This window comes from Leopardus geoffroyi, chromosome D2 (assembly GCF_018350155.1).
Source record: "Leopardus geoffroyi isolate Oge1 chromosome D2, O.geoffroyi_Oge1_pat1.0, whole genome shotgun sequence".
NCBI classification, from domain to species: Eukaryota; Metazoa; Chordata; class Mammalia; order Carnivora; family Felidae; genus Leopardus; species Leopardus geoffroyi.
Genome location: NC_059334.1, coordinates 56,106,249 through 56,132,008, shown reverse-complemented (window position 1 = coordinate 56,132,008; position 25,760 = coordinate 56,106,249). Strand labels below are relative to the sequence as shown.

At 50.4% G+C, this 25,760-nt stretch overlaps 1 protein-coding gene across 1 annotated transcript in view; it reads left to right on the top strand.

Moving 5' to 3' along the window:
* TLL2 (tolloid like 2) overlaps positions 1-25,686 on the top strand; it is a 124,008-nt gene extending 98,322 nt beyond the window's left edge. The window contains exons 12-21 of the mRNA XM_045438379.1: positions 764-909; positions 1,335-1,530; positions 8,932-9,057; positions 9,798-9,958; positions 10,591-10,771; positions 12,549-12,674; positions 14,962-15,089; positions 18,056-18,269; positions 20,646-20,896; positions 22,478-25,686. Of these exons, the coding sequence (XP_045294335.1) occupies positions 764-909; positions 1,335-1,530; positions 8,932-9,057; positions 9,798-9,958; positions 10,591-10,771; positions 12,549-12,674; positions 14,962-15,089; positions 18,056-18,269; positions 20,646-20,896; positions 22,478-22,612 (1,664 nt within the window). The 3' untranslated portion in view covers positions 22,613-25,686. The remainder of the gene's footprint in view (positions 1-763; positions 910-1,334; positions 1,531-8,931; positions 9,058-9,797; positions 9,959-10,590; positions 10,772-12,548; positions 12,675-14,961; positions 15,090-18,055; positions 18,270-20,645; positions 20,897-22,477) is intronic.
* The last annotated feature ends 74 nt before the right edge of the window (positions 25,687-25,760 follow it).

The window sequence follows — 25,760 nt, the reverse complement described above, 5'->3', positions numbered from 1 at the left end:
GGTGTAGAGCCCTGGGGAAATGAAAGCAGCCTCTGAATAGCTGTGTGAGCCCGAGAAAAGAACCTGACCTCTCTGGGCCTCTGTTTCATTTATGAAAAGAAGACTTTGGACAGTATCAGGGTATTTACAAGGACATTTCTTGAAAGGGCCTCTGAGGCCACCCTGGTGATCGAGTTGAGGGAACACATAGGTCTGGGCTCTAGGCGGCTGCCACCAGGGCATTTCTGCTTCAGTTTGTCCCACCTACTGGGTAAATTGTAATTTTGCAGACACCAAAATTTTGTTTTTATAAAAGAAATAACGTGTGTGTGTGTGTGTGCGCGCGCGCGTGCGCGCGCACGCACGCGTGCAGGTGCGGGTCCCTCCGCACCAGCAGTCCTCTACTCTCTACATTAGAATCCCTTGGGGAGTTCAAACATCACAGCTGCCTGGAGCACCCCCCTCCCCCCGCCCCCAGACACACTTGCATCAGAATTTCTGGGGTCATGGCCCCTGCTTCCACAGCTCAAAAAATGTCCCGGGTGATTTTCATGCACAGAAAAGGTGGAGAACCTCTGCTTTGCAAGGTTATTTTCTTTATATGAAAAAAATTCAGAGTTGCAAACGAATGAAATTGTGCCTTTCCGGAGGCACAGTCTTGGTTGGCTGGAAATGAAAATGTTGCCAAGTGGAGCCACCTAGTGGTGATAAGTGGCCATGAATTTCCTTCCTAAAGGTCTGACCAAGGACCCCATTCCTTCTCTTCCCGATTCTCTTTCTAAAGCTACGTGTGGGGGAGATATTAACAAAGACGCTGGTCAGATTCAATCTCCCAACTACCCGGATGACTACAGACCTTCCAAGGAATGTGTCTGGAGGATTACGGTTTCGGAAGGGTTTCACGTGGGGCTTACCTTCCAAGCTTTTGAGGTGAGTACTGCTCAGGGTTTCTTCCCCAGGAGGAAGTAAACATAAACTTCTGCCAGACACTCTGTGCTCTATGAAGACGGGTTTCCATTTTTTTTTTTTTGGTTGAAAACAGGAACCTAAGTCCGTTTCAAGCTCATGGTGCATTGTACCTGGGCATTTGATATCAAAACCTTTGCAGGCTTTGAAATTGTCTCCACCTCCTTTCTGATGGCTGCCTGGGTAGATGGGGGGAAGTAAAAGTCTAGGAGGGGATCCCAGGATGTTTTGTAGAATCGCTCTTCCCTACTTATCATCTCTTAGTCTGCACAATTTGGTCCACCCTAGACTAGATTTTTGAGAGTGCTATTTCGGTTCCCTTCTTACATAAAAAACCTTAAAGCCAGACCATCCGTCACCTTTCACATTGCCTCTGTTTCTCTGTTTAGATTGAAAGGCATGACAGCTGTGCGTACGACTACCTGGAAATCCGTGACGGCCCCACGGAAGAGAGTGCCCTGATTGGCCATTTCTGTGGCTACGAGAAGCCGGAAGATGTGAAATCGAGCTCCAACAGAATGTGGATGAAGTTTGTGTCCGATGGCTCTATCAATAAAGCGGGCTTTGCAGCCAATTTTTTCAAGGGTATGAATTAGCAGTTTGTTTCCATTTTTAGTCACAGGAAGAGGTATTGCCCCCCTGGCCTAAGAATCATAAAACCCATATGGAACCTTAGTGTCAAACAAGGCTCCCTGCCGGGAGAAGGCGGTGACCCATAGTGGAGCTGCCTCTAACAAAGTGCGCCACGGACTCAGGAGCAGGAGCAGCCTTGGCGTCGAAATTAGATTCAGTTAGTTTACAAGGTCAACTTAGTGAACCTTAGGGAATGAGCATTGATAAGAATAAATCTTTGTGCAGTCAGTCTCATTAACTGAGCACCTACTGTGTGCCAGGAACTGTGCAAGGTACTTGGTTTACAGGATGTCATTGAATAACCCTTTGAGTTGGGTTTGGATCACGTTTGGTTAGAGTCGAGAAGGGTTGCTTGGGGCACTCAGTTAAGTGGTTGATCAAGAATCCAAGCGCAGTCTGACCCCTAAGCCCCAACTCTTTCTGCAGCACTGTTTTACATTCCCCGGTGTGGGCCAGAGAGGCAGCCTCGGTCTTCAGCAGCCGAGGCACCACCCCCAGCCTACAAGTCTACCCTCAAGTGGGTCAGGGTGGGGAGGACAGTGAGGGGGTGGTGCTCAGGGAACAAACCTCCATGGCTGCGTTGCAGTCTTCATGAAAGCAGACCCAGAATGCCATGGGAAGCCCGGCATTCCTGGCCCCAGCAGAATGGGCTTCTCAGGACTCCTTCGTGTGGGCAGGTCTTCCTTCTCTGCTCTCAGGGACCTCCTGGAAGCCCCTCAGACCACACTCTCAAAGGGAAGCATGGATACTCCCCAGCACATTGTGATCAGGCACGTGGTAGCACACCAGCAGCCATTGAATGGTGTTATCTAATCCACACCTGAGATCCCTTGATGCGTGGCACTATTCACATCCAGTAGGAAGCTGCTTTCCTCTCCCTCCCTCCTCTCCGAGGACTCCTGGCTGTGCCAATCCAGAAATCCCGGTCCCTCTCTTACTCCCACTCTCCCCATCTGCCCCCTCTTTAGCCCTTTCTCCCAGATTCTGTAGAAGTGGACAGGTGTCAGAAAAACCCATTTCAAGCCGTGCACCCCTGAGCAGGCAGCTCTTTGTCCTTTATTGAGAGTTCAGTTTTGTTCTCTGTCACACAAGGGGAAGAAATCTGCCCGTTTTACCTAACCAGTGGTGAAGCCCCAACAAAATGATGGCTGTCGAGAGACTCCACAGGCTGGAAAGTGCCGCACAGATACATGGGATTCTTTTTCTTTTGTCTTGAGGCATCTGCGAGAGCAAAACCCAAGCAGAAACAGAACAAGAATCATAATGCTTTCAATAATGGGAGGAAAAATTTAATCAATTCTTTCCCAAGCAAAAAACCCAGGCCACAGCAGGTATAATTCAAACGCAGCTCAAGCTTGTGGTTGAGATGCCTGGAAATTCGCAGTCGGTACCCAACCTGGCCTGGACTGCGTGTGACTTAGCAGCAGCGACGCTCGCTGGGTGGCCTTAAGCAAGTTACACAACCTCTCTGAACCCCAGATCTTCCACTTCTACAGATGTGTTGCAGAGCTGACAGGGGAAAATGAAACAGTGTAAGCAAATGCACGTGGTATAATGTTTAGACCCATGCGCTGCCTTTGGTAAAGAAGGAGTCTTTGAAGTGGTTATTTTTGTCTCTGGCAAAAATGACATGACAGTTTCTTCTTGCCAGGTATCATTTTCTTGCTGCTGCTGTAACAAATTCCCTCAAACTCGGTGGCCTAAAACAACATGAGCTTGTCCTCTGGTAGTTCTGGAGGTCGGATTTCCTTGCCTCTTCCTGCGTTTCTTGGTTCAGGTGCCCCTCCACCTTCGAGCCAGCACTGGCCACTTGGGTCTTTCCCCTGCTGTACCGCAGAGCTCTGCTTCCGCTGTCACATCTCTTTTTCTGACCCTGATCTCCTCCCTCTTTCGGTAATAAGACCCGCCATGTGGCTACAGTGGGCCCACTCAGATAACCCAGGATAACCTCCTATTTCAAGATCCTTAATTTAATCACACTCCCAAAGCCCTTTCTGCCAAGTAAGGTAACAGATTCACAGGTTCCAGGGACTGGGACATGGACAGCTTCGGGAGGCCTTAGTTTGCTTACCCCATGTCACAAATGATTACGAGGCTTTATTCTACCTCTGTCCTTCTCCTTCTCTGACTTTCACCCTGAGCTCTGTAAGTTGGGTGCCGGGGAGTCGGAAACCCACGACCCACCCACACCTCATTCCTGGTTCGGTGAGGCATGTTTTTGAGAGGACCAGCTAAAGCTGGAGTGTAGGGTTACCAGATTTACCAAAAATAGTGGGGGGGGGGATGCCCAGTTAAATCTGAATATAAGATAAAGAATGATCCTTTAGTATAAGCATGTCCCAAACATTGCATACCTTGCTGAGAAATGGTAAGAAATGTTCATGTTAAATTCAAAGGTAGTTGAGCATCCTGTGTTTTGTTTTTTGTGGTAACCCTCCTGAGATGCCAATCAACGCAGTGGAAAGGAGTGCTTCCTCTGTGATGCTGCACTGGTTTGTGGGGGACCGAGCTGGCTCGCTCTCAGTACCCATGATAACCAGCTCCATTTGCTGGTTAGAAGATATCATCTTCTTCTTCCACAGTTAGCCATCATTCAGCAGCCATCAAGCCATGTGTCAGGTGCTGTGCTGGGGGCTGGGGACACAGGAAGACACAGTCATCCTCAGGAGCTCAAGGTGGTGAAAGACAACTGCAGGCAAATGGGTGATGACACTGACCATGGACGTGTGGACCCGGGAGGCCCCCAGCCTGGGGGCAGGGCCACATTGCCCCGCCTCACACTTCAAGGGCATTTCACTTCTCAGCTCGCAAACATCTTTTTTAGATGCCCAGGAAGATGTTTACTGAGGCCTGTCTACACTGACTTAATGCACAGGCCCGGCTTGATGTCTTCTTGATGTCAGTAAGCTTGACTCTGAACCTGAAAACGGGCAGCAGGATTGCTAGAAACCTCAGAACACTTCTTGGAGGGGAAAGAAAAGAGGTCTACTGAGTGTGCTAGAAACTGCATGAGATACCTCACTTCGTCTTCAGAACAACCCCTTGGTAGGCATTATTTTTACCCCCATTTTTAAATTGAGGAAACTGAAATTCCAAACTGGCTGAGCCAGAACAGACCCCGGATCTCTGTAGGGTCCCCAGTGCATTCTTCCCACTACAAAGACCTGCCAGTCTCAGGCAAGGGAAAGTCAGGGGGCTTGAATTTCTCATTCGTGTTTGTGACTTGATTCTGACACCTGTCGCCTTTCTGCCCCCTTAATACCATGGGAATATGGGGAAAGGGGCCTTGGATTTAGTGTCCGAGGTTCAGCTTTTCATCCCGCCCTCATTCCTTATTAGGTAGGTGTCTGCTCTCAGGCAGGTCAGTTTTCCTTTCTGAGACTGGATCGTACCTGCTTTGTTTTCCACTATATTCCCAGCGCCTGGCCCACACTCAGCTCAGTAAATACTCACTGGGCAGGGAATGAATAGATGAAAGAATAATGAGGCTCAGATTCCTCATTTGTGGATTGAGCTTCCTGCTGCTTTCCCTGCTTACTTTTGGGGGTTCCCAGGAGAAAGAATGAGGTGAGACCGCAGTCTAGAGCAGTGCTGTCCAACAGAAAAAGAGGGCAAGCCACAAAAGTGAGCCACATATGTAATCTTAAACTATCCAGTAGCAACCTCGTCCTTCACCCTGCCCCCCCCCCAAAAGAAACAGGTGGAATTATTTGAATATATTTTATTTAACCCAATATATCAGTTTTATAATCATTTACCATCACATGCAATACTATCATTTTAATATGTAATTTATATACACAAAGTTAACGAAACATTTTAGGGTTTTTTTCATACTAAGTCTTGGAAATCCGGCGTCTTTTACACTCACGGCACACCTGAATTTGGACTAGCTACATTTCAAGTGTTCGATCACCACACAGGCTGGTGGTGACCACATCGGTCAGTGCAGGTCTGGAGACTGGACGGCCCAGCCTTTTTCCAGAGAAGCCATCAGTAGGGTGTCCTGGGAACACACAGCACCCAGTGCGTGTGTCAGGACTCCTCCACCGAAAGAAACTGGAAGACTAACTACAAAGTCCACCCAGAGGAGTTGGACCAAGCCGAAGAAGCTCTTGCCTTGGTGCCAGTTGGCACGAGCCTCTGCCCAGAGCCCAGTTGGTGCATGGCACTGACCAGGGTGCCAGTTGGCCTTTGCATCCCTCTCTCGGTGCCAGATGGCAGTCCTCTCCGAGCCCGCTGGCCTGGCAGCAGGCAGAGCTCATCTCCGCTTACTTTGGGAGATGGCAGCAGCATTTGAAGGTTGGCAGAGCCATTTTGGTCCCATACTCCTCACATAAAGAATATGATTCCCACCTTGATCCCCATACTCCTCTGTCCCAGTGCCAATGGACCACCATGGGATGTCGATGAGGCGGACTGGTTTCCTTCAGGTGCTTTTCAAAAGCTTAAGGAGGTGCCCTGACTCCTCTTTCCTCAACTCTCTCTGAAACAATTGTTGGCATCCTCTCTGAGCCATCTCATGATCTAAGCATAGAATGGTACCTTCTTTCACTACTACCGCTTGAAGAAGGCAAGGAAGACAGAGCTACCACTCTGTGTGGCTGAGCCCTGTCTAGTTCAGCCTTTTTTTTTTTCCTACCCACACCCACAGCCTCCCAGATTTTTGGGGGAGGCTTGGCTCTTGACCACGGTAGGCCAGAGCAAGCATGAACTTGTGGGCTTGGAGCAGATGCTGCTTCATCAAAGTGTGGGAGTGGTTCCAAGGACACCCAGTGTCCCACCGAGAGTGGGGCCCTGGTACACTTCCACACCATCCACTCAAGCTGGAGTACAGTTGAAAATGGCCAAACATCCCACTGCTTTAGCTGGAGGGAGCTCAGATGTAACCCTGTATCTTTCACCCGCCTTCTTGGGCTCAACAAACATCCTACCCTTCTAGCCCCTGGAGAAACTATATTCCTGTTGCCTTCAGCCCAAATCCAATCTACCAGCCTCTCTCCCTCCACATGGCTAAGATGGCATCAGAAGACTTGTTCATCTGTGGTCTTCCCTTTCTTGCCGATGACAAACGTGTGTCCTGCCCATCGCCATAGCATCTTCTGGCATCAGAGTCTCCCTTCACCCTCCAGCTGTGAGGTCTTGTGTTTGTCTTGGTCTATTTTGATGAGCTTCTTCCATCATTCTTTTCTGCCCTCCCCCTGCGCTCAGCCAGTTTCTTGACTCTGCTGTGCTGCCTTCCTGCCCATCTCTTCTTCCATCACTGGCCAGTCTTTGATACCTTCTCCTTCTTTTGACACCTTTGTCTCGCTCCCCTCCTCAGGCTTGCACTGTGCTCTCACCTGATTCAGGTGTGCCCAGGTAACCTTATCCTTTCCACTCCCTTCATCAGCGTATCTGTCCACCCACTGGGATTTCAAAAGCAATCTTGCTGTTGTCTGTAGGGAGTGCTACTCTGTACCAGATGTCTGTATGCTGGGTACTTCACACCCTTCATTTTCAACCCCCACGACTCTAAAAGTAGGTACTATTCTCATTTTAAAACAGGAGGAACACTCAGAAAAATTAAATCACCCAACCGGTTGGGGTAAGATCCAGTGGTGGGTCCAACCGAGGTCTGTGAGGCTCACTCTAGAACACTGGACTCTTTCCGTTTCTTCTTATCATTGATTCTCCTCCTATACTTTCTAGAAAATGTCAAAGAAAGTACTTTGCCTTTTGTAAGGGAATGAGTGGTTGCCAGATGCTTACTATTTTGGCATACTTAATGCTTGCATTTATTCGAGCCCACGGACAACTTCAAACCCCTGTCTAGAGCATGCCTCCTGAACTCAGTCCCCCTACTGACCAACTTACTTAAGTTTGGCTGAGCCCAACAACACATCACTCTAAGAATTACCTAAGTTTGCCCAGTGAAGAGCGGGCAGGTGTATGAGTGTTTTGTGCATCGTGGACAAGGAAGACTGGAAGGAAATGGGTCTATTTGAGTCAGAAAAGGGCAGCTCAGAGGGACACATCACGGCTGAAGGGTTTGCATGTTCTGCAGGACCAATGGGTTGGAAGTTGCAAGGAGCCAGAATTTTGACAATTCAAATTCCAAAGGATAAGAAATACTTTTGAAAAGCAGTGAGAGTCCTATCTCTGGGGGATTTCGAGCAGGACCTGCAAAGCCATCTGTAAGAAATGTTACTGAAAGGATCACTGCCTCAGGGCAGGACTGGGGGTGGGGGGGGGTCTTTTTAGGACTTAACTAACTGCAAGATGTCCTGGTTTCTCTCGTTTTACGGGTAATGCCGTCTTTGAGGATTTTGCGGACAACACCGTGCCTGCTCTATTCCTACCTTCCGGGATGTTATGAACCCACACCACCCCCACCCTTTCTTCCTCCTAGATTGGGCTCGTTCAGCTTTGTTTTGTTTTTGAAGATTCTCCGTGTCTTGTGCCCTCTCTGGGCTCCCTGGCTCAGTGAGGCCACAACCTCCCCTCTCGGGGACAGATGCACCACAGCCTGGCAACAGAAAATCGGGAGTTTTTCCTTTTATTTCTGATCCTCTCCCAGGCGATGCCCACTGCCTGGGTTTTTCTTTTCTCCAGTGATGCATGGGCTGACATTTCCGGGCAGATTCTCCAGTGACTCCTGTGTTGCTCCTCTGGACAGCTCTCCTGGCATCCTGCTCGCTGTTATTTAATTGCCCCAAACATATCACCAGACACTTGTCAGTGCTGAATCCCATCTGACTCCCCTGCTAACTCAGTCTCACTGTGGCCTCCCCCGGTTTCTCCTGGGAGTACTGGCTAACCTGAGAGCTCAGTGTTTCCTGTAATCCTGAAGATCCCCCTGAGCACACCTCTTCAGATTATTTATAAAACGCTAAATCACAGGTTCTGGTTCTGTCTCTAGAAAATACTTTTATAACTTCATCTAGAAATGTGTCCCTTTGTTCTTATCTTCCACTTAATGTCCCTGAGAAGTGCCATATTTGGGAGGAACCTCAATTCCATGGCATTAAAACTGATTAAGTCTTCGGTGTGGAACCTTTGAGATTTTTTTAAAAATCACACTGTATTCCCTGATTGAACCCTTCAAAGAATAAAATCATCCAGGCCTGATCTCCTCCAGAGGAGCCCTCCCTCTGGGTAACAAGTTACTCTTATGTTCTCGAGACTTCCCCTTTGGTTATGGCTGCTGCCAGTGTCTGAGACGTGGGCATGAGCCTCCCTGGGAGGTGGTCACCAGGCACCATTCTTGTTCTTAGAGGTCATTTGCCAGGGACCCTGGGGCGTGGAATGGGATGGGGAACAGACCAGGCAGCTCTGTGGTGATTTAGCCAGGGTCCCCTTCCTCTCCCACAGAGGTGGATGAGTGCTCCTGGCCAGATCATGGCGGGTGTGAGCAGCGCTGTGTGAACACTCTGGGCAGCTACAAGTGCGCGTGCGACCCTGGCTACGAGCTGGCTGCCGATAAGAAGACGTGTGAAGGTTGGTGTTGGACCCACCAAGCTAGAATGAGACAGGATAAGGGACAAGTTAGGAGAAGTGGGGAGGAGAGGGGGAAGCCGGCTGGCTGTGAGGTGACATGATCTGTGGTGGGTGATGTCCCCGGCTCTCGGAGGGAAAAATAGCTCCACAAAGTCACCCACGTGCGAGGGGGCTGCCCAAATTACGAGGACTCCATCCCAGGCACTGACGGGTTCATTTTCTTCCGTGACCGTGAACACTTCACATGATTATCAGATAAAAAAGAAAAGCAAAGAAAAACTCTGCGCCCTTAGGTGTGACTCAGCTGATAGCTCATTTCACTCATTCCGTTTCTACCTGCCTGGCGTTCCGTTTTCCTTGCCCACCTGGCTGACCCTGCTTGTTCGTGTAAGCCAGGTAAAGTGCACAGCTCAGTACAAACATTGCCAAGGCTCCTTTGGTCCAAGTCATGTGGAGTCCCCGGCTATGCCCCTGAGCGACAGGTAAGCACGCGTGTGTTGTCATCATTTTGAAAAGCGGTAAAGGCTTGTCCTCAGCTTCATCCCTCCAAATGCTCAGCTGAAGCCGACTAGGAGAAACGCTGCGGGATTAATCAGTTCAGATTGTCAACCTTTCTCTTTTTCTTTCTTTCTTTCTTTTTCTTTTGTATTAAAGAACAGCCCGCTTATTGCTGCTTGGGGGAAATCGCAGTCACTTGGAACGAAAACCAAATGAGTCTTGCTTCTGTTTCTCCCGTGCAGTGGCCTGTGGCGGTTTTATTACCAAGCTGAACGGAACCATCACCAGCCCTGGGTGGCCGAAGGAGTATCCTACAAACAAAAACTGCGTCTGGCAGGTGGTGGCCCCTGCTCAGTACCGGATCTCCCTCCAGTTTGAAGTGTTTGAACTGGAAGGCAATGATGTATGCTTCTGCGCTCTAATTCCTCGTGTGGGGACGTGGCTCGGGGCTGCAGACCAGCGAGGGGCTCGGCAGGCAGGGACGTAGCTTCCTATAGTCATACAACCTTTGCGGGGCAGAATCTGGGAGCGTTTGGTGTAGCAGTTTAAGCTGTCCGTCCTCTGCAGACACGGTGCCCTGGTCCTCTTGTCACTGACGGACCCAAGGAGAATCAGGACCAGAGTGGAGGAGGCAGGTCTTGGGGGTGGGAGGCGGTCAAGACAAGGATGTCCCCTGGGGTAGGAGTCTGGGGGTTAGCGTCCTACTGAGGGTAACGGAGGGGGTGAGATGCACCCGGGGACCAGGATGGTATGAATTGCCTGTCTCCTCCTTTGGGCAGTGGTCATGGGATGACCAAGTCGGCCAAGGCCCAGGTAGAGCCCTCCAGCCAGAGTGCTAGTCTCGAGAGCCCCATGTTGCCTACGCGTTGGGCCAGAGGGACCCCAGTAAGAGTTGAGAAGCCCCTCCCTTCTTCTGGATGAGGCTGAGCCGCTCCGGCCCCTAGGCAGGGTGTGGCTGTCAGGAAGGGGTCCTGCACTGACTGTGGGGTGGGGCCTCGGGAGGACCGGGCGGCTCCCCGTGGCGCTCCCTTGCAGGTCTGTAAGTACGACTTTGTGGAGGTGCGCAGCGGCCTGTCCCCCGACGCCCGGCTGCATGGCAAGTTCTGCGGCTCCGAGATGCCCGAGGTCATCACCTCCCAGAGCAACAACATGCGTGTGGAGTTCAAGTCAGACAACACGGTCTCCAAACGGGGCTTCAGGGCCCACTTCTTTTCAGGTGTGGGGGCTTGGAGGCCAGGTCCCAGGCCGAGGGGGACATGGTTGTGTAGGCTCTCAGCCTCGGGGGCACCTGCTCACCCCCTCTCTGCCCACTGCCCCTGCCCACAGTATTTCAGCCTTGGAGGTGGCGTGCCCGGGTCCGGGTTTTGTTTGTTATTTTTTTATATTGGTGGTTATATTATTACAGGGCTGTCGTAACAAACTGCCACAAAGTGGCTGGCTTGAAGTCACAGGGATCTCTCCCAGTCCCGGAGGCCAGAAAGGTGTATTGACTTATGTATTTTTGAGAGACAGTCAAAAATTGACTGGGGTGCCTGGGTGGCTCAGTCAGTTAAGTGTCTGACTTCGGCTCGGGTCATGATCTGCAGTTTGTGGGTTCGAGCCCCGTGTCAGGCTCTGTGCTGACAGCTCAGAGCCTGGAACCTGCTTCAGATTCTGTGTCTCCCTCTCTCTCTGCCCCTCCCCTGCTCATGCTTTCTCTCTCTCTGTCTCTCAAAAATACATAAGTCAAGGTGTGGGCAGGGCTGTGCCTGCCCGAGGGACAATCCTTCCCGGCCTCTTCCTAGCCTGTGGTTCCAGTACCTAAGGGTTCGGTGGGCTTCATCTCTCTATTCTGTATGGATTCTTAGTCGTCCTCAGGAAACTAAAACACAAAGTATTCGGTGACACATCACAGTGAGGTATGAGGAAGGCAGGGAGACACCATTGACCCCTGGAGTTAACCCGGTGCCGGGGGCTGGGCGTGGAGGCCGGTCCTCGGTTGCTACAGGAAGAAGCCAGCTTGATGGGCGCTGTGAGCAGCGCCGGCCTGAGCTACAAGAACCACAGAGATGACAGCAGCTAATACTTGAGCTCATGCATAATAACAAATACAAGCTAACACTCACTCTGGGCTGGACACTGTTCGAAAGTGCTTTCACTGTAGTCATTCATTTCCTCTTCCCAACAACCCTATGAGGTGAGGACACCAGTACTGGTGCCCCTTTACAGGTGAGACGACTGAGGCACAGAGTTCAAGGACTGCCCAAGGTCACAATGGCTGGGAGTGGTGGTGCAGGACCGGCACTGAGCCATCTGGTTCGTGGCCGCACACGTATCTGCTCCACAGGCAGGAGGTGGTGGGGTCGGGGAGGAGGAGCCCAGGCCTCTGGGTCACATAGGCTGTTTGCTCACTGAGCGACCTTGGGCATGTTAGCATTCTCAGCCTCAGTTTCCTTACCTGTAAAATGGGGGCATAGGCACCTGCCTCCTAAGGTTCTATGAGAACAAACCTGGATACTGCATAGAAAGTGCTTTGGAGGGGTGCCTGGGTGGCTCAGTCAGTTAAGTGTCCGACTTCAGCTCAGGTCATGATCTGCAGTTTGTGGGTTTGAGCCCCGTGTCAGGCTCTGTGCTGACAGCTCGAAGCCTGGAACCTGCTTCAGATTCTGTGTTTCCCTCTCTCTCTGCCCCTCCCCTGCTCATGCTTTCTCTCTCTGTCTCTCAAAAATACATAAACATCAGAAAGTGCTTTGGGAAGTGCCCATCGCATAAATACTCAACACATGGCAGTTATTTTTATTATTGTTACTATTATTAATATTAGCCTATCCTTTAAGGAGTTCCTTGTTTTGGCAGGAAGCAGGGGTAAAGAATGTGTGTATATATATATATATATATATATATACACACAGGGGAGGCTCCCTGATGGAGGCTACTTTTGAGCAGAGTTCTAAGGTGGGAGGGACATTCCCAAGTTGGCATTCCCCCTCAGGAGAGTCTGTTGATCTCCTCAGACAAGGACGAGTGCGCCAAGGACAACGGCGGGTGCCAGCACGAGTGCGTCAACACGTCTGGGAGCTATCTGTGCCGGTGCAGAAACGGTTACCGGCTCCACGAGAATGGGCACGACTGTAAAGAAGGTAAGGCTAGACCGCAGCTGGGAGGCACGGCTGACCTTGGCCGCCAAGGTGTGCACATGTGTAAGAGTGAGAGCGAGGGGCCTTTCTGGTCTGCCGAGCCCTCAGCGTCTGCCTTCCCTCCTCCTTGACCTCCTGCTGAAGGGTGGCTTTCCCCAGGAGGCTTGCAGGGGCCCTCAGGGGCCCTCCTGGAGTGATTATTGCAAAGTGGTTACACCCCCAGGCTCTAGAATCAGACCATCTAGGTTTAAACCCTGACTCTGCTACTTACTGGCTTTGTGACTTTGGGCAAGTTACTTAACCTCTCTGAGCTTCAGTTTCTTCTTCTAAAAGAGACTAAACATACCCCTTTCTTAAAGGTGTATGGGGATTAAATGAAAGCATGCCTAGAAAGCACTTCAGACAGTCTGGCACCTATTAAGCACTTGAAATGTCAATGCATATCAACCATCTATATCATAATAGTAGTTGCCATATGCAGGTCTGATAATAAAACGGAATTGGAAAAAGATTGCTCCCTGCTCCATTTACTACTCAGAGTTCAGGGCCAGATGCCTTTGAATGTCCAGTCATTCTGGAAAGAGCCTCCTTCTGTTATCACCCTGCCTGTGAAGGGAGTTTAGGCATCTCTTATAAGCACCCAGGACTCTAGGCCTTGGCCTCAGCACAGGGCCCCACAGAGGGCATCAGGAGGAAGGAAGATGTGAAGAATGTTCCCTCGGGACAAACATTTCAAGGTAGGAGATTTGCCTGGGGTGCACAGAGTCTGATCAGGCCTACCTGACATGTTACAGGATGAGCTAAGACAGCTTCAGAAGCAGGGTACAGGCCACCCTCCAAGCCCAGCTCTGTGACACAGACATGGGCAGTAGTGGGCTGGTTGGGAGGCAGGTTGGAAGAACTTGGAAGGACCTGTCATCCCGGAACTTAAAAGTCTTTGTCAGATTCCTGTGAGGTGGGCCTGGGTCAGAATGAAGCTTCCCTCCGGTGGTGTGGGGGAGGCCAGGAGGGATTTAACCCCACTAAGGCCGCGCCAACTGAACAGCTGCTGCCTTCCTATGGGGCGGGGGGTGTGGCAGCAGATGTTCCAGAAGCTGAGCCCCTGTCCCTACTGGCATTTGTGCTCTGTGTGGCTGCAGAGTGGAGGCAGCAATGAGCAGAAACCCCCTCCCTCTGGTGCCTGCCCCCTCCCCCTTCCCCTTCCCCTCAACTGCTCCCTCCAGCAGCCATGGGGCGGGGTGGCATTGGTTGGCTACGCAGGGGTGGTACACGCTCCCTCTGTTCCCCAACGATTTACAGCAAAGGCAGGCCTGGGTTCAAGTCCTGGCTCCGCCCCTCCCCAGCAAGTCACCCCCTCCCCACCGGCCCTACAAGTTATTTTCTCATTTGGAAAGTGAGAAGGATCAGATGAGAGAAAGCATTCAGAATGCTTGGCATAGTGCCCAGCCCAGAGGAGACACATTCCAAATGTTGACCGAAATGCTACACACTGAGCAAGTCGTGGAACCTGTCTCTGCTAATAGCACCATAACCAGGGCGGCCTCTGTAGTCTCCAAATGAAACTGCTTTGAAAATCTGAAAGAAGTACAGGCAGAAGGCATAGTGATGGGGGCGCCTGGGTGGCTCAGTTGGCTAAGCGCCCAACTTCGGCTCAGGTCATGATCTCACAGTTTGTGGGTTCGAGCCCCACGTCGGGTTCGGTGCTGACAAGCTCGGAGCCTGGACCCTGCTTCAGATTCGGTGTCTCCCTCTCTCTCTGCCACTCCCCCACTTGTGGTCTGTCTCTCTCTCAAAAAAATAAACATTTAAACAATTTTTAAGAAAGAAAGCACAGTGATGAAGACCTCTGTTGGTACTTGCTAAACCGTTTACATGTATCATCTCATTTAATCCACGTATCCCCCTACCAAGCTGGCACCCTTTTACAAATAAGGACACCAAGGCTTAGGTGAGTGCCCAAAGTCCCACAGCTTGAAGGCAGTGGGACCGAGTCCTTTTGAGCCGGTGCCTGTGGTCTTGACCACCAACTACCGTATGTCCAATGATAACCACGACCTGAATGGTGATAGTGCGAAAGATGAGCCATCTGAGCCCACAGGAAGGCAGCGAAACCAAATAAATCAACAAATCTCTAGCCAGGGGACATTTGATTCGGGCTGACCCCTGCCCCCACTTTTGGTAATGACCACATGACAAATAAGAAGGAGAGATGGAGACTCCCCCAGAGGGCCTCTGGTGCTGCCCACAAGTGAACTGCTTCTCTCTGCATGTGTCCCCCCATCGCCCCTAGCTGGCTGTGCGCACAAGATCAGCAGTGCAGAGGGGACCCTGGCGAGCCCCAACTGGCCTGACAAATACCCCAGTCGGAGGGAGTGTACCTGGAACATCTCTTCAACCGCGGGCCACAGGGTGAAACTCGTGAGTCATTTTCATAGTTTATGGACAACACGGACTTTGTTTTCAGAGGCATGTGGCTGTGAGTCTCTGTGCTGCCACTTTCCAGCTCTGAAACTTGGGAAAGTTACTCAACATTTCCAGAACTCAGTTTCATTATCTGGAAAATGGGGATGCTAATGAACCCCCCCTCGCGGGCTGCTGTGCAGATTAAGAGAGGACATACACACAGCTCTCAGCACAGGGCAGCGGTGAGAAAAGCCCTCTAAAGAGCACCTGTTCACAGCGGTACCGGTATGAGGTGACATTCACGGCACAGATCGGTAGAGCTATTTCAGATTTGCTTGTTTCCAGTTGTAATTTTTGACAAAACAATACATTTTCAGGGTTAAAAAAAAGTAACCAGTACAGAGCGTTGGCAAGTGGGAATCAAAAGCTTCTAGATCTCCCATGGCCACTCCAGAAATGACCTCTCTGAGAGCTTTTTGGAAAATCTTTCCAGAAATTTCCTATGCATACACAATAGTGTATGTTACATGCATGGGAAAAATATATGTTTCTTCTTGTCCAGACTTCTCCAGTGGATGCTTATTATTATCCGTATTTCTCTAGAACTTACATTTTTAAAAATTAACAATAAGAGATTAAGTTATTTATGCTAATTATCTCTTGAGTTAAAAAATATGTACCTTCCAGGCATTTCCTTAAAGTCCTTCGTGCATTTGATTGTACGTGTGCGTACCATACTTGGTTATTTCAAAGGAGAAACTAGTCTGTGGTACAAATCTCGTTTCTCAGCCCCCAGAGTACCCCAGATCCTGGAGTGTAAAACTCTTTTGCTAGCTGGAGAAGGTATACTCCAGACAGACGTTTTTTAAAAGGGTCTTTCTGACTCTGAGGTTTGTGAGCTCTTCAGAAGGCACAAAGATGTTCCTCTGAAATATGGGCCAATATAATGCAGGGAGAATGGGAGAGAACAAAGGAGGTCGTGAAGATAAGCAGACAATGGCTCCGGGGACTTTCGAGGGTGTTTGCTGGCAAGTGAGAGAGGGGAGGACAGGTATGCGATGGGCCCCCAGAACAGAGTGCAGGTGCTGGTTGTCTGTCTGTGCCAGGCCCAGGGCAGTGAGGGGTGGCGAGGGCAGAGCCCATGACCACAGGCTGCTCACAGCGGGCACCCCATGTGCATGGCTGCCCATGGGGGAGGCGGCCTTCCTGGGTGTCAGAACAGCCTTGAATCTGCGTGAGGGTGAACTAGAGTGCCTTAGAGTAAGGCACTCCTTCCCCAACGCTGCCTTCTGCAGAAGGTTCCCAGCAACATTCTTCTCGGCTGCAGGCTGGGGAATGGCGCCCCCTGGGGGTGGGAATGTGCAGCCTGCACAACTGGAAGTCGCTCTTCTAAGGGGCACAAGATTTTAGCAGTTGCTAAACGTCTTCCTCTTCTTTACAGTGCTAAGGAAGCAACTGATCCAGTGGCCAGAGTTAGGCCAGATCTCAAATTTACAAGTTTTCTAGTTTAAAAAAAACAAAACTCCCTTGGGAAGTGCATGGTGGATATACTGATCATGCTCTATCTTTTTGCTTACGCAAAAATGTAATGCTTATACATTTTTTTGCTTACACAGAAAATGTGAATCAAATACTTCCCAAGAAGCTGCTGTTTCACTGTATGGGCACCGCAACAAGGTGTCTCATGGGTGTCCCTCCCATTGCCTCACCCACCCTGATGCCGCTGGTCCCCCCTCCTGCTCTTGCCCACTGTCTCTGTACCACCCTCCACCCAGCTCCCTTTCTGTAAGGTGTGAAGGGCTTTGCTCATTCCTATTGTGCTTATCATTCCTACGAGAGCCCACACTGCTAATGACCCCTCTCCATCTCCATCCCTGTCCTGTCTCTCCAGAAACTTTCTTATGAATTCAGACCCTCCTTACCAACCCCATCCCCCCAAGTCCTCTCTTCCTGCTCTGTCATTTGGTTCACGCCTTCATTTAACACTGTCCCCTCTCACCTTGTCCCATCTCCCTGGAAGCCATGGGCAGGCCATAAGTCATTCAGCTGCCCAGTCCCTGGTGCACGGCCTAGAATTGAGGGGCTCCTCTGGCCAGCTTTGGGGGACGGTCTTCAGGGGGCAGGGAGGAGGTAGGCAGTATAGCCTGGTGATGGTTAGGAGTGTGGGCTGGAGTCAGGCTGGCTGGGGCTCACGTGCAGCTCCCTCCTCCTCTGGCTGTGTGAGTTTGGGCAAGACACTTTTCTAAGACTCAGTTTCCCCTTCTGCACATTGGGTGTAATACTAGCTCACAGCACCATCAGAATTAAGTGAGAAAATGTTCGTGAACATTTGGCACAGGACCCTGCATGGAAAAAACCCTCCTCGAATGCCAGACACTATGAAGGTGCAGACACAGAGCAGCGAGCACTTCGTACAGCCTCATCCACATCACTCATGCTCAAGTATAGTGCAGAGGTTAAAGGCAAGGGCTCTGCAGGTAGATCTCCTGGCCTTGGCCCAGTTCTACCACTGGGTGACCTTGGGCAAGTCGCCTGACTTCTCTGTGCCTCAGTTTCCTCATCTGTAAAATGGGGGTTGTAGTTGTAGACACAGCACAGGGGCATGAGGATTATACGAGGTTATATTTGTGAAGCGCTTAAAACAGCTCCTGGCGCAGTGAGCACTTGGCCATTGCTGCCTTTGGGGCTGACAACAAGCATCTCAGCTCTGGGAGCCCAGCCATCTCACCCACAAAGTGCTCACAGCAGCAATCGCTCATGTAACTGCCTCGTGGGGGTGCCTGGGGACCAGCAGAGGGCCCGAGTTGAGACTCTCGCTGTAGATGTCGCTGTCCTCACCTGGGCGCCATGCCCCCTACGAGGCTGGTGGGGGCAGACGAGTGTCCTGCCTCCCCCGATCCTCTCCCAGCCCCCAGAGAGGCGGCCCCCACCCCAGCTGAGTGCCAGGCCCCTGCCTCACTTTCTGCTCTTCCGTTCCCCAGACATTCAACGAGTTTGAGATCGAGCAGCACCAAGAATGTGCCTATGACCACCTGGAGCTTTACGACGGAGCCGACAGCCTGGCGCCCATCCTTGGCCGCTTCTGTGGCAGCAAGAAACCAGACCCCGTGGTGGCTTCAGGCAGCAGCCTGTTCCTCAGGTTTTATTCGGATGCCTCTGTGCAGAGGAAAGGCTTCCAGGCAGTGCACAGCACAGGTACGTGAGCGAGGATGCCCAGCCGCCCGCTGATGTCCATGTAGACTGGAGACAGACGGGTGACGGCGGCAGGGAAGGAACTGCCTTTCATTCTGACTCTTGGGGGGTAGGAGGTGTGTGATCAAATGTCCCTTCAAAAATGAAACGTGGGCAACCATGAGGGGAAGGGTAGTTTTCTTTTAATGTCCTTAATCGACAGCATTTGAAGTGGGCAATCCCGTTGCTGGTGTCACATTTCTTTCCTCTCTCCCTTCCTTCCTCCCATCTTCTTTTCAAAATTTATCTGTAATTTGGCTGGTCTGTGAAATCCAAAAGTCTGGGAGCTGAGCGGTGGGGAGCAGCCCTTTTCACCCTCTAAGGACAAGTTCTGGAAAATGGAAAATGGTTCTTTATCTATTATTTTTCCTCCACTTAAAATGTAAATAGCTCTATTTGGTCCTTTGGAGGAAAATGTATATGCGTGTAACTAACACATCTATTTTGTTAAATAGAAGAATGTCAGTAAGAAAATGGGCTCTGCTCTTTAGCCATTAAAACATTACTCACAGAAATAACCGACTCTCTGATCCCGGTGTTAGACTGTGGCCCTTTGCCAAAGCAGTGGCTGCCCGCGGCCCACTTGGAGTCTGAGCTCATGATCCTGGGACCCTGGGACCCTGTGAGCTTTAACAGCCCCCACCCCACCCAGTTTATTTTCAGAGCCAGAAAATACGAATCAGGAAAAACAAAATGACACCCGGCACCCTTAGGTGGTTTAGCTTGCCCACCTAGAAAACACTTTGGTGTCTGCAGAACTCTTTCAAGCTCCTTGAGGGTTCTAGCTTCCCCTAGGGAAGGTTAAAAGCCATTGACTGGTGACTCTACCCTCTAGTCCCTACAGAAAAAGTAGGTCAGGGTCCCAGCAGGAAATGAATCATTATTTGAGGAGAATTTTAAAAGGGACTGTTTACAAAGGGGCAGGCAAGGTGTGGGGACACCATAAAGAGCAGTGCAGTAGCCAGGACCGGGAACTACATGGGGGTGGGGGCAGGGGGTGATACCCCAGGCCAGGATGCCCAAGGAGGGAGTATGCAAGCAGAGTAACCCCCCTCCCCCCACCTGGAGCTGTGCCCTTCAGTTGAACAACACAACCTGTGGTGACCAGGCAGGGAGGGAGCCTGGGATTAAACACCCTGACCTCTCTCCTCCCTCCTCTCATCTGCTGGTGTTCCCCATGGCTGAACCCAACCCAGAAGGCGGAGGGCAAGGGGGCTAGTCCATGTGGGCCTAGAGGTCAGCCTCCGGAGGCCCGGAACAGGTGGGGAAGAATGGAGAGAGGATCTGGCAAGGCGGATAGAAGGCATCCTGCCCTGCGCTGCGCCCATTTCATTGCCACCCATGTCACGCCGGGGACTCGAAATTTCCCAAAGACAGTTCACACCTGGAGGAAATTCTCAACAAGAGCACAGGGAGGGTTAAGAGTCGGCTGTCTGGCAGGACTGGGGCCGGCTGGGCCTGCGGGTGTTACCAGACAGTACAGCAGCCACACCCTCAGGAGCTGCCTGCCCCCCACCCCCACCCCGTCCCCCACCCCGGGGTGTGGAGCACCCTGAAGACAGACAGTGGAGGAACTTACCTTCAGAATTTCTGGTGCTTTCTAATCTCAGACCACTCTCATGTATCCATTTATATTATGTGGTCTCAAGTGGCCTAGACAAGATAGTGTGGGACCCAGGCCAACCAGAGTCACCATCCTAGTCAAAAACCCAGAAGCCAATGCTACAGAATACAAGGCCAAAGCATGCGGCCCAGCTCACCTGTGGGCGCCCCCCCCCCGCCCCCCCGCCCCAGGAGCCTCAAAGTCAGCTATAGTCAGCCCTGTCAGATGCACGAGCAAGTCAGTCCATAATCTGAGGTTTCTAGATTTGGGAGCTCACCTGGAGGTCTGATGTGCTTTTGGTGCCCTCTGTTGGCAACAGTTACAAATTACAGTAAGTAGGTGGGGCTCCGGAGCCCTTCTCAGGCGCTCCTAGCACTTCCAGGTGATTATTAAGTGGTAAAGATCCAGCCAGCCAGCTTTTTCCAGAAGCATGCTCGGGTATTCCCGGAGGCCTTATGCGGCCCAGCCTGGGAACATAGGATCTTGGCTGGTAAGGGCCAATTTGGACCCTCACAGTAAGCCCTGAAACTCAGACCTTTCGGCCTCTATGTACTCCTCTGTAAAATGGGATGATGAAATTTGCCAGGCTTTCCTAAAGGGCACTGGCGAGGCCTCGTACAGAAAGCTGGCCTGCGTGCATGCGGGTGTGGAGAGAGAAAGCCCAGGCTGGGAAGGGGGTGGGGGCGCCGCACGGTTCTCGGTGCCAAGGAGGCGTGGCGGCTCTCTCTCCGCTCCAGAGTGCGGGGGCAGGCTGAAGGCCGAAGTGCACACCAAAGAGCTGTATTCCCACGCCCAGTTTGGGGACAACAACTACCCGAGCCAGGCCCGCTGTGACTGGGTGATCGTGGCGGAGGACGGCTACGGCGTGGAGCTGATATTCCGCACCTTCGAGGTGGAGGAGGAGGCTGACTGTGGCTACGACTACATGGAGGCCTACGACGGCTACGACAGCACCGCGCCCAGGCTCGGCCGCTTCTGCGGCTCCGGGGTGAGCGCCCCGGTTGCGGGGCCCGGGACCAAGCATGACGATTCAGAGCGTGAGGTGCCGCGGGCGCGGGGGTTGGGTCCCAGCCACTCCTGCCACTCGTTAGCACCAGCCAGCGGGATACAAACAGGGAGAGCAGTCGGAGAGGAGTGGGGTGGAGGGGGTGGCCTGGAACCAGATCAGGAGGGCCTCACACCAATGTCGGCTATGTAAGAGCGTTTTCCTGGAGGATTTTCCTACTATTTTTGCAAAGGATTCCCTTCCCCCAAATCCTCATTTTCATTTGGCCTTCAGGCTTAAAAAAAAAAAATTTTTTTTTAAATCATACTTTTGTATATCCCGTATTTTCACAATTCTCTCCCCAAGCAACTCCAAGCTCCTCCGATATCCCGAATCACTCTTCCTGTGAGCACAGAGCTATGCTCCAGATCATCATCATTCTTCTCGTTACCTTTTCTTTCCTCAGCCTCCAACCCTGGACGGGGCACGCCTGTTTTGTTCACTATTTCCCCAGCACCTGACCCAGAGCCTGGCATACAGTTGGCACTCAGTGCGAGTGTGTGGAGGGGCCAGTACAGGGCCCCGGTCACTCTCTGGCTGCACCACACTGGGCGTGCTCACACTGGCCCCGCCCCTCCTTGTCTCTGCCTCCAGGGCTGGTTGTACAAGCTTCTTTGCTATTGGCTGAAATTGCATCAGATCATTTTGGAGTCACTAGTGTTGCTTTTGCTGATCGGAACCTCAAAATGGCGTTTATGTCAGCCTCTGAATAATTTCCCGTTGTCTTCCCTCACCCTCCCAAAAAGAAAGGATGGCAAAGTGGGATGTAACCAATGCCATGCCTTTAATAAAGTCTTTGAAACTATGGGGTCCGTGTGCGGAGGAAAACCTTGGAGAGTCCTGAACAGTGAGATGTGTGGGAAGCCCAGTTTGGTCCCACTGTGACCTGGCAGACAGCAGCCTCGGAACCTGGCTCCCGTTCATTGACCCCCTTGGCCAAACCTTTTTAACAAAGGTAGAGGTTCCTTCCCACGTTTTGTCCTTGGGTGGGACATAGGCTGAATCCGTGGGCTTTGGTGTTTGGTCTGCTGGGAGACACATCACAACGTGACCCTAGAGCTGGCGGATGGGGGGGGGGGGTACCTACTTCACAGTCCGACCTGAGCTTGGGTCCTGTCTAGCTATATGAACTTGAGTTTCAGTTTCCTTAAGTGTAAAGTGGAGATCACACCACCTTATAAAGTTGTCGTAAGGTTTATATATGAGGTAAGATCCGAAAGTACTTAGAGCAGTTCCTGGCCCATCTGTACCGTAATAACCAGTAGATTCTATGTGAGCTGTGTGTCTAGGATTGTCTTGAAAAAGTGGGGCCCGGGGAGCGCTTAGGAGCAGAATTGGCAATGTTCTCCTTTGAAAAGGAGCTTGTTTTGATGCCCTTCAGAGTCTCTAATGCCAGGGACGCCTCATGACAGCACTGGCCTTCCTATGTTCTCATGTAACTTCCGTCTCATCCTCCGTATTTAAAACTCCAACCACAGCCAACTGACCTAAAGTCCCCCTGGTTTTCTCTTGCCCTTCCCTCAGCCACTGGAAGAGATCTACTCGGCAGGAGATTCTCTAATGATTCAATTCCACACGGATGACACCATCAATAAGAAAGGCTTTCACGCCCGATACACTAGCACCAAGTTCCAGGATGCCCTGCACATGAAGAAATAATGTCGATGTTCTTGAAAGACAGGAACTGAGAATGTTTTTTGTAACAATAGCACCTTGTGAATCTGCCCTAAACCGGTGTATAGTATTTTTCTCAAAAACTCAAAATCTAGTGTTGGAGGTCTGTCTCTGATGAAGTTTGGCCAACAAGGAAGAGGGAAGATGTTTTTTGATTCTGGCTACAACATTATCAGTCATGGGCTCTTAAGATTAAGGTTTTGAAGTTACTTACCATTCAAACTACGCCTGGTCATACTCATTCCCTTTGTCCCATGCTCCTCTGGGGCAAGAGGCCGGCCTTTGGGTTGGTCATTCCTCTATTTCTGGATGTGCTTCTGTAGGTGCCAGGCAGCGTGACTGTGTCCTGAAGACTCAGGCTGTTTTCCGTCTACACTGGGCAGTGAGGATAAGAGCTTGGCCATGGCTGAGTTGTTACTCACCGGCTTGGCTGGAGACTTTGGCTTTCTATCTGCCAGGGACTTGTCAACCAGGAAACCTGAGAATATGGATGTCAGGACTAAAAAAGGACTCACAGTAAGCAGTGCACAGAGAGAGCTTGAGTATGAGAATCGTCGTCACAAAACTAGTTGACATCAAGCCTTCGGTCTGTGTCATTGGCATTCCTTGCCACTTTGGGATTCCTTCAACCCTAACTGCACTAGGAGGCTGAGGCATCCACTATTAATCCCAGCAACATATTTGCCGGTGAGAGACCCCAGTTTGCCGAGAAGAAAACATCCTGGATCCTCCTGATACTCCTTTACTGGCTGACTTTGAGAAGATGCCACCCATGCTTGGGATTCCATGGGCCTAGAAGACCATGTCCCCCTCCAGCTTTAAAGGCACTTCCTGTGGTTGACCTTGACTTCTTGACAACTGATTCAAACTGCATTTGCAAGATGTGCAAAGACAGCCTATGAAGGACCAGTTCAGGTCCCTCGTGGGGTGAACACTGTTGAAAACTGGTTAATTAAAAGTTATGTAAGAATCATCATCTGTGGGACAAGTCGACTTTGTGACTAACTTCCTGTCAGCAGTCAGGTTAAAGAGTGCATTGGTAACTTTGCTCAGGCTAACTGGTATTCAATCACCAACTTGCAGTCGGAATTCACCACATTGGCACGTGTTCTAGAGAAGTGTAGAGAATGTTGTTTACATAATTTTAGAACCTCCAGGTGGACTTTAAACAGTGAGGTAGTTTTGAATGGCATTTCATTAAGGCATCTATGGGCATTATGAGCTAAAAGCTGTGGTATGTTAGCTTTAAAAGAGTATTTATGTTGGAATCATTTTTAAATAATGTTTACATAACCGTAAGTCCTGTTTGGTTGGTATTGAACACAGGACAGCACAGAGAGTGTTTTCCGTGAGACCTGAGATAGCTCCCAAGCGCCAGAATTCCTTTGGGATGAGGCAATGGCATTTTAAACAGAGTGTTCGTAAAATCTTAAAAGTTATATTTTTTAAAGATCAGAATATGTCCCCAGAGGACTATGCCTAATTAAAATGATGGCTGGGAGTAAAACAAACAAAGGATAGTACAAAGAAAGGTAGAAGAAATGCATGGAAATATATTTTTTTCCTTAAAACAGAAAAAAATGCAAAGTATTATTATTAATAATAATATATGTCTGTATATATGTATGTATGTAAAGGATCAGCTGTCAGAGCCTTAATCAATGCAGTGTGACAAATGCCGATCGTAGCTTTACTGAGCGGGCCCTCCTGGACCAGCCCTGATTTTCTGTGTCTCCTTCGCCACGCCCTCTCTTGGCCCCGATGGAGATTCGCCCGCATTCTCAAGTCCTGGTGCATCACAGACCCTGCGGGGGGGTGGGGCGGAATTCGACTCAGCAACAGGAGCCCCTTGTTTCGTGGTTCAACCGGCCCGGTAGGGTGGATCCCATCTCTCAGATTTTTGTATATTCTGGGGGTTTACCTTGTCTCATCTTATCTGTCAACGCTGGGGCTGAAATCAGGATATATAAGGTGGCTGTTAGAGGTCTCTTTCCTACGACATGAGCATTCTGTAGTGTCGACCTTTAGAAGCCTACATAAGATCAACGAATTCCATGGAAGAGTGGGAGCGAATGAGAAACAGAGTTGGCTGTGCCTCAGCATTTGCTTCATGAAACAATGGTACTTATTTTTATCTCTTTAGTATGAATATTTTCAAAAACACACAACTTGGCCAACTTGAAACAATGGGACTCTTATGAAAACCTTTATTTAGGCCCTCTGTGAGTGACGTATTCCCAGACAAGACAAGCCCTGATTCAGCTGGGGCTGGCCAGACCGCTCCCCTGGGAGCTCACAAGGGGATTGACGCACTGGCTTCAAGAGAGAAGGTCCACTGGGCAGGAAGACCCAGGCCCCCTGCTGATGGGGGACATTGCTACAGCCTGCTTTGTCCTTTAGTCAGGGGCTTGGCCTTGGGGATGTCTTGAGCTCCGAGACCTGCTTCCTTCTGTTCACAGAATTCCCTTGATGACCTGATGAAGTGTGTGGGGTCTGGGTCATCAGCCTGGTCCAATTCTGGCGTGATCTGCTCTGGCAGAAGCTAGAACCTGAATCCCAGGGCGGGGAAAAGGTCTGGAATTAACTTTAGCCTGTGGAGTTTCTCCAAACAGAGAAAATGAGGCTGTGCATCGATTCACCGTAGGCCCGTTTTCCTCTAAAGCTAACTTTCGTATTACTCATGAAACACTCGGCTTGTTTAAATCATGTGCAAGAACCCTGTTAACTAGCAAATTCACACTGGGATTTGCTGTTGATCTGGTCCATTTGATAATAATTCGTGGTATTGTCGTTCAGTTTGCGAACAAATGTTCCCTTGACTTCCACTCCCTTGTTTTCCAAGTTCCCTTGATAGACAGAACCTCTGAAAAATAATCCCAAATGCCTAAAAGGTTTCTTTTTAAAAAAGAAAAACTGTGTAGAGTGCACTCTATAAATATATTGTATTTTTTATTTTGTGTAATTTTACATTTCGTGAAATGTTAGTTTCAAAGAGAAAAGCAGAGAGGAGCTAACATGTCTGTCTAGGAAGAATTGTCTCATTAAAGAATGTGGCTTCATTGATGTGTCCTGGGTTTGTATTACTAGTTCAGACAAGCTTGGTCCTCTTGATGATATTTTCTCCAATGTCCCA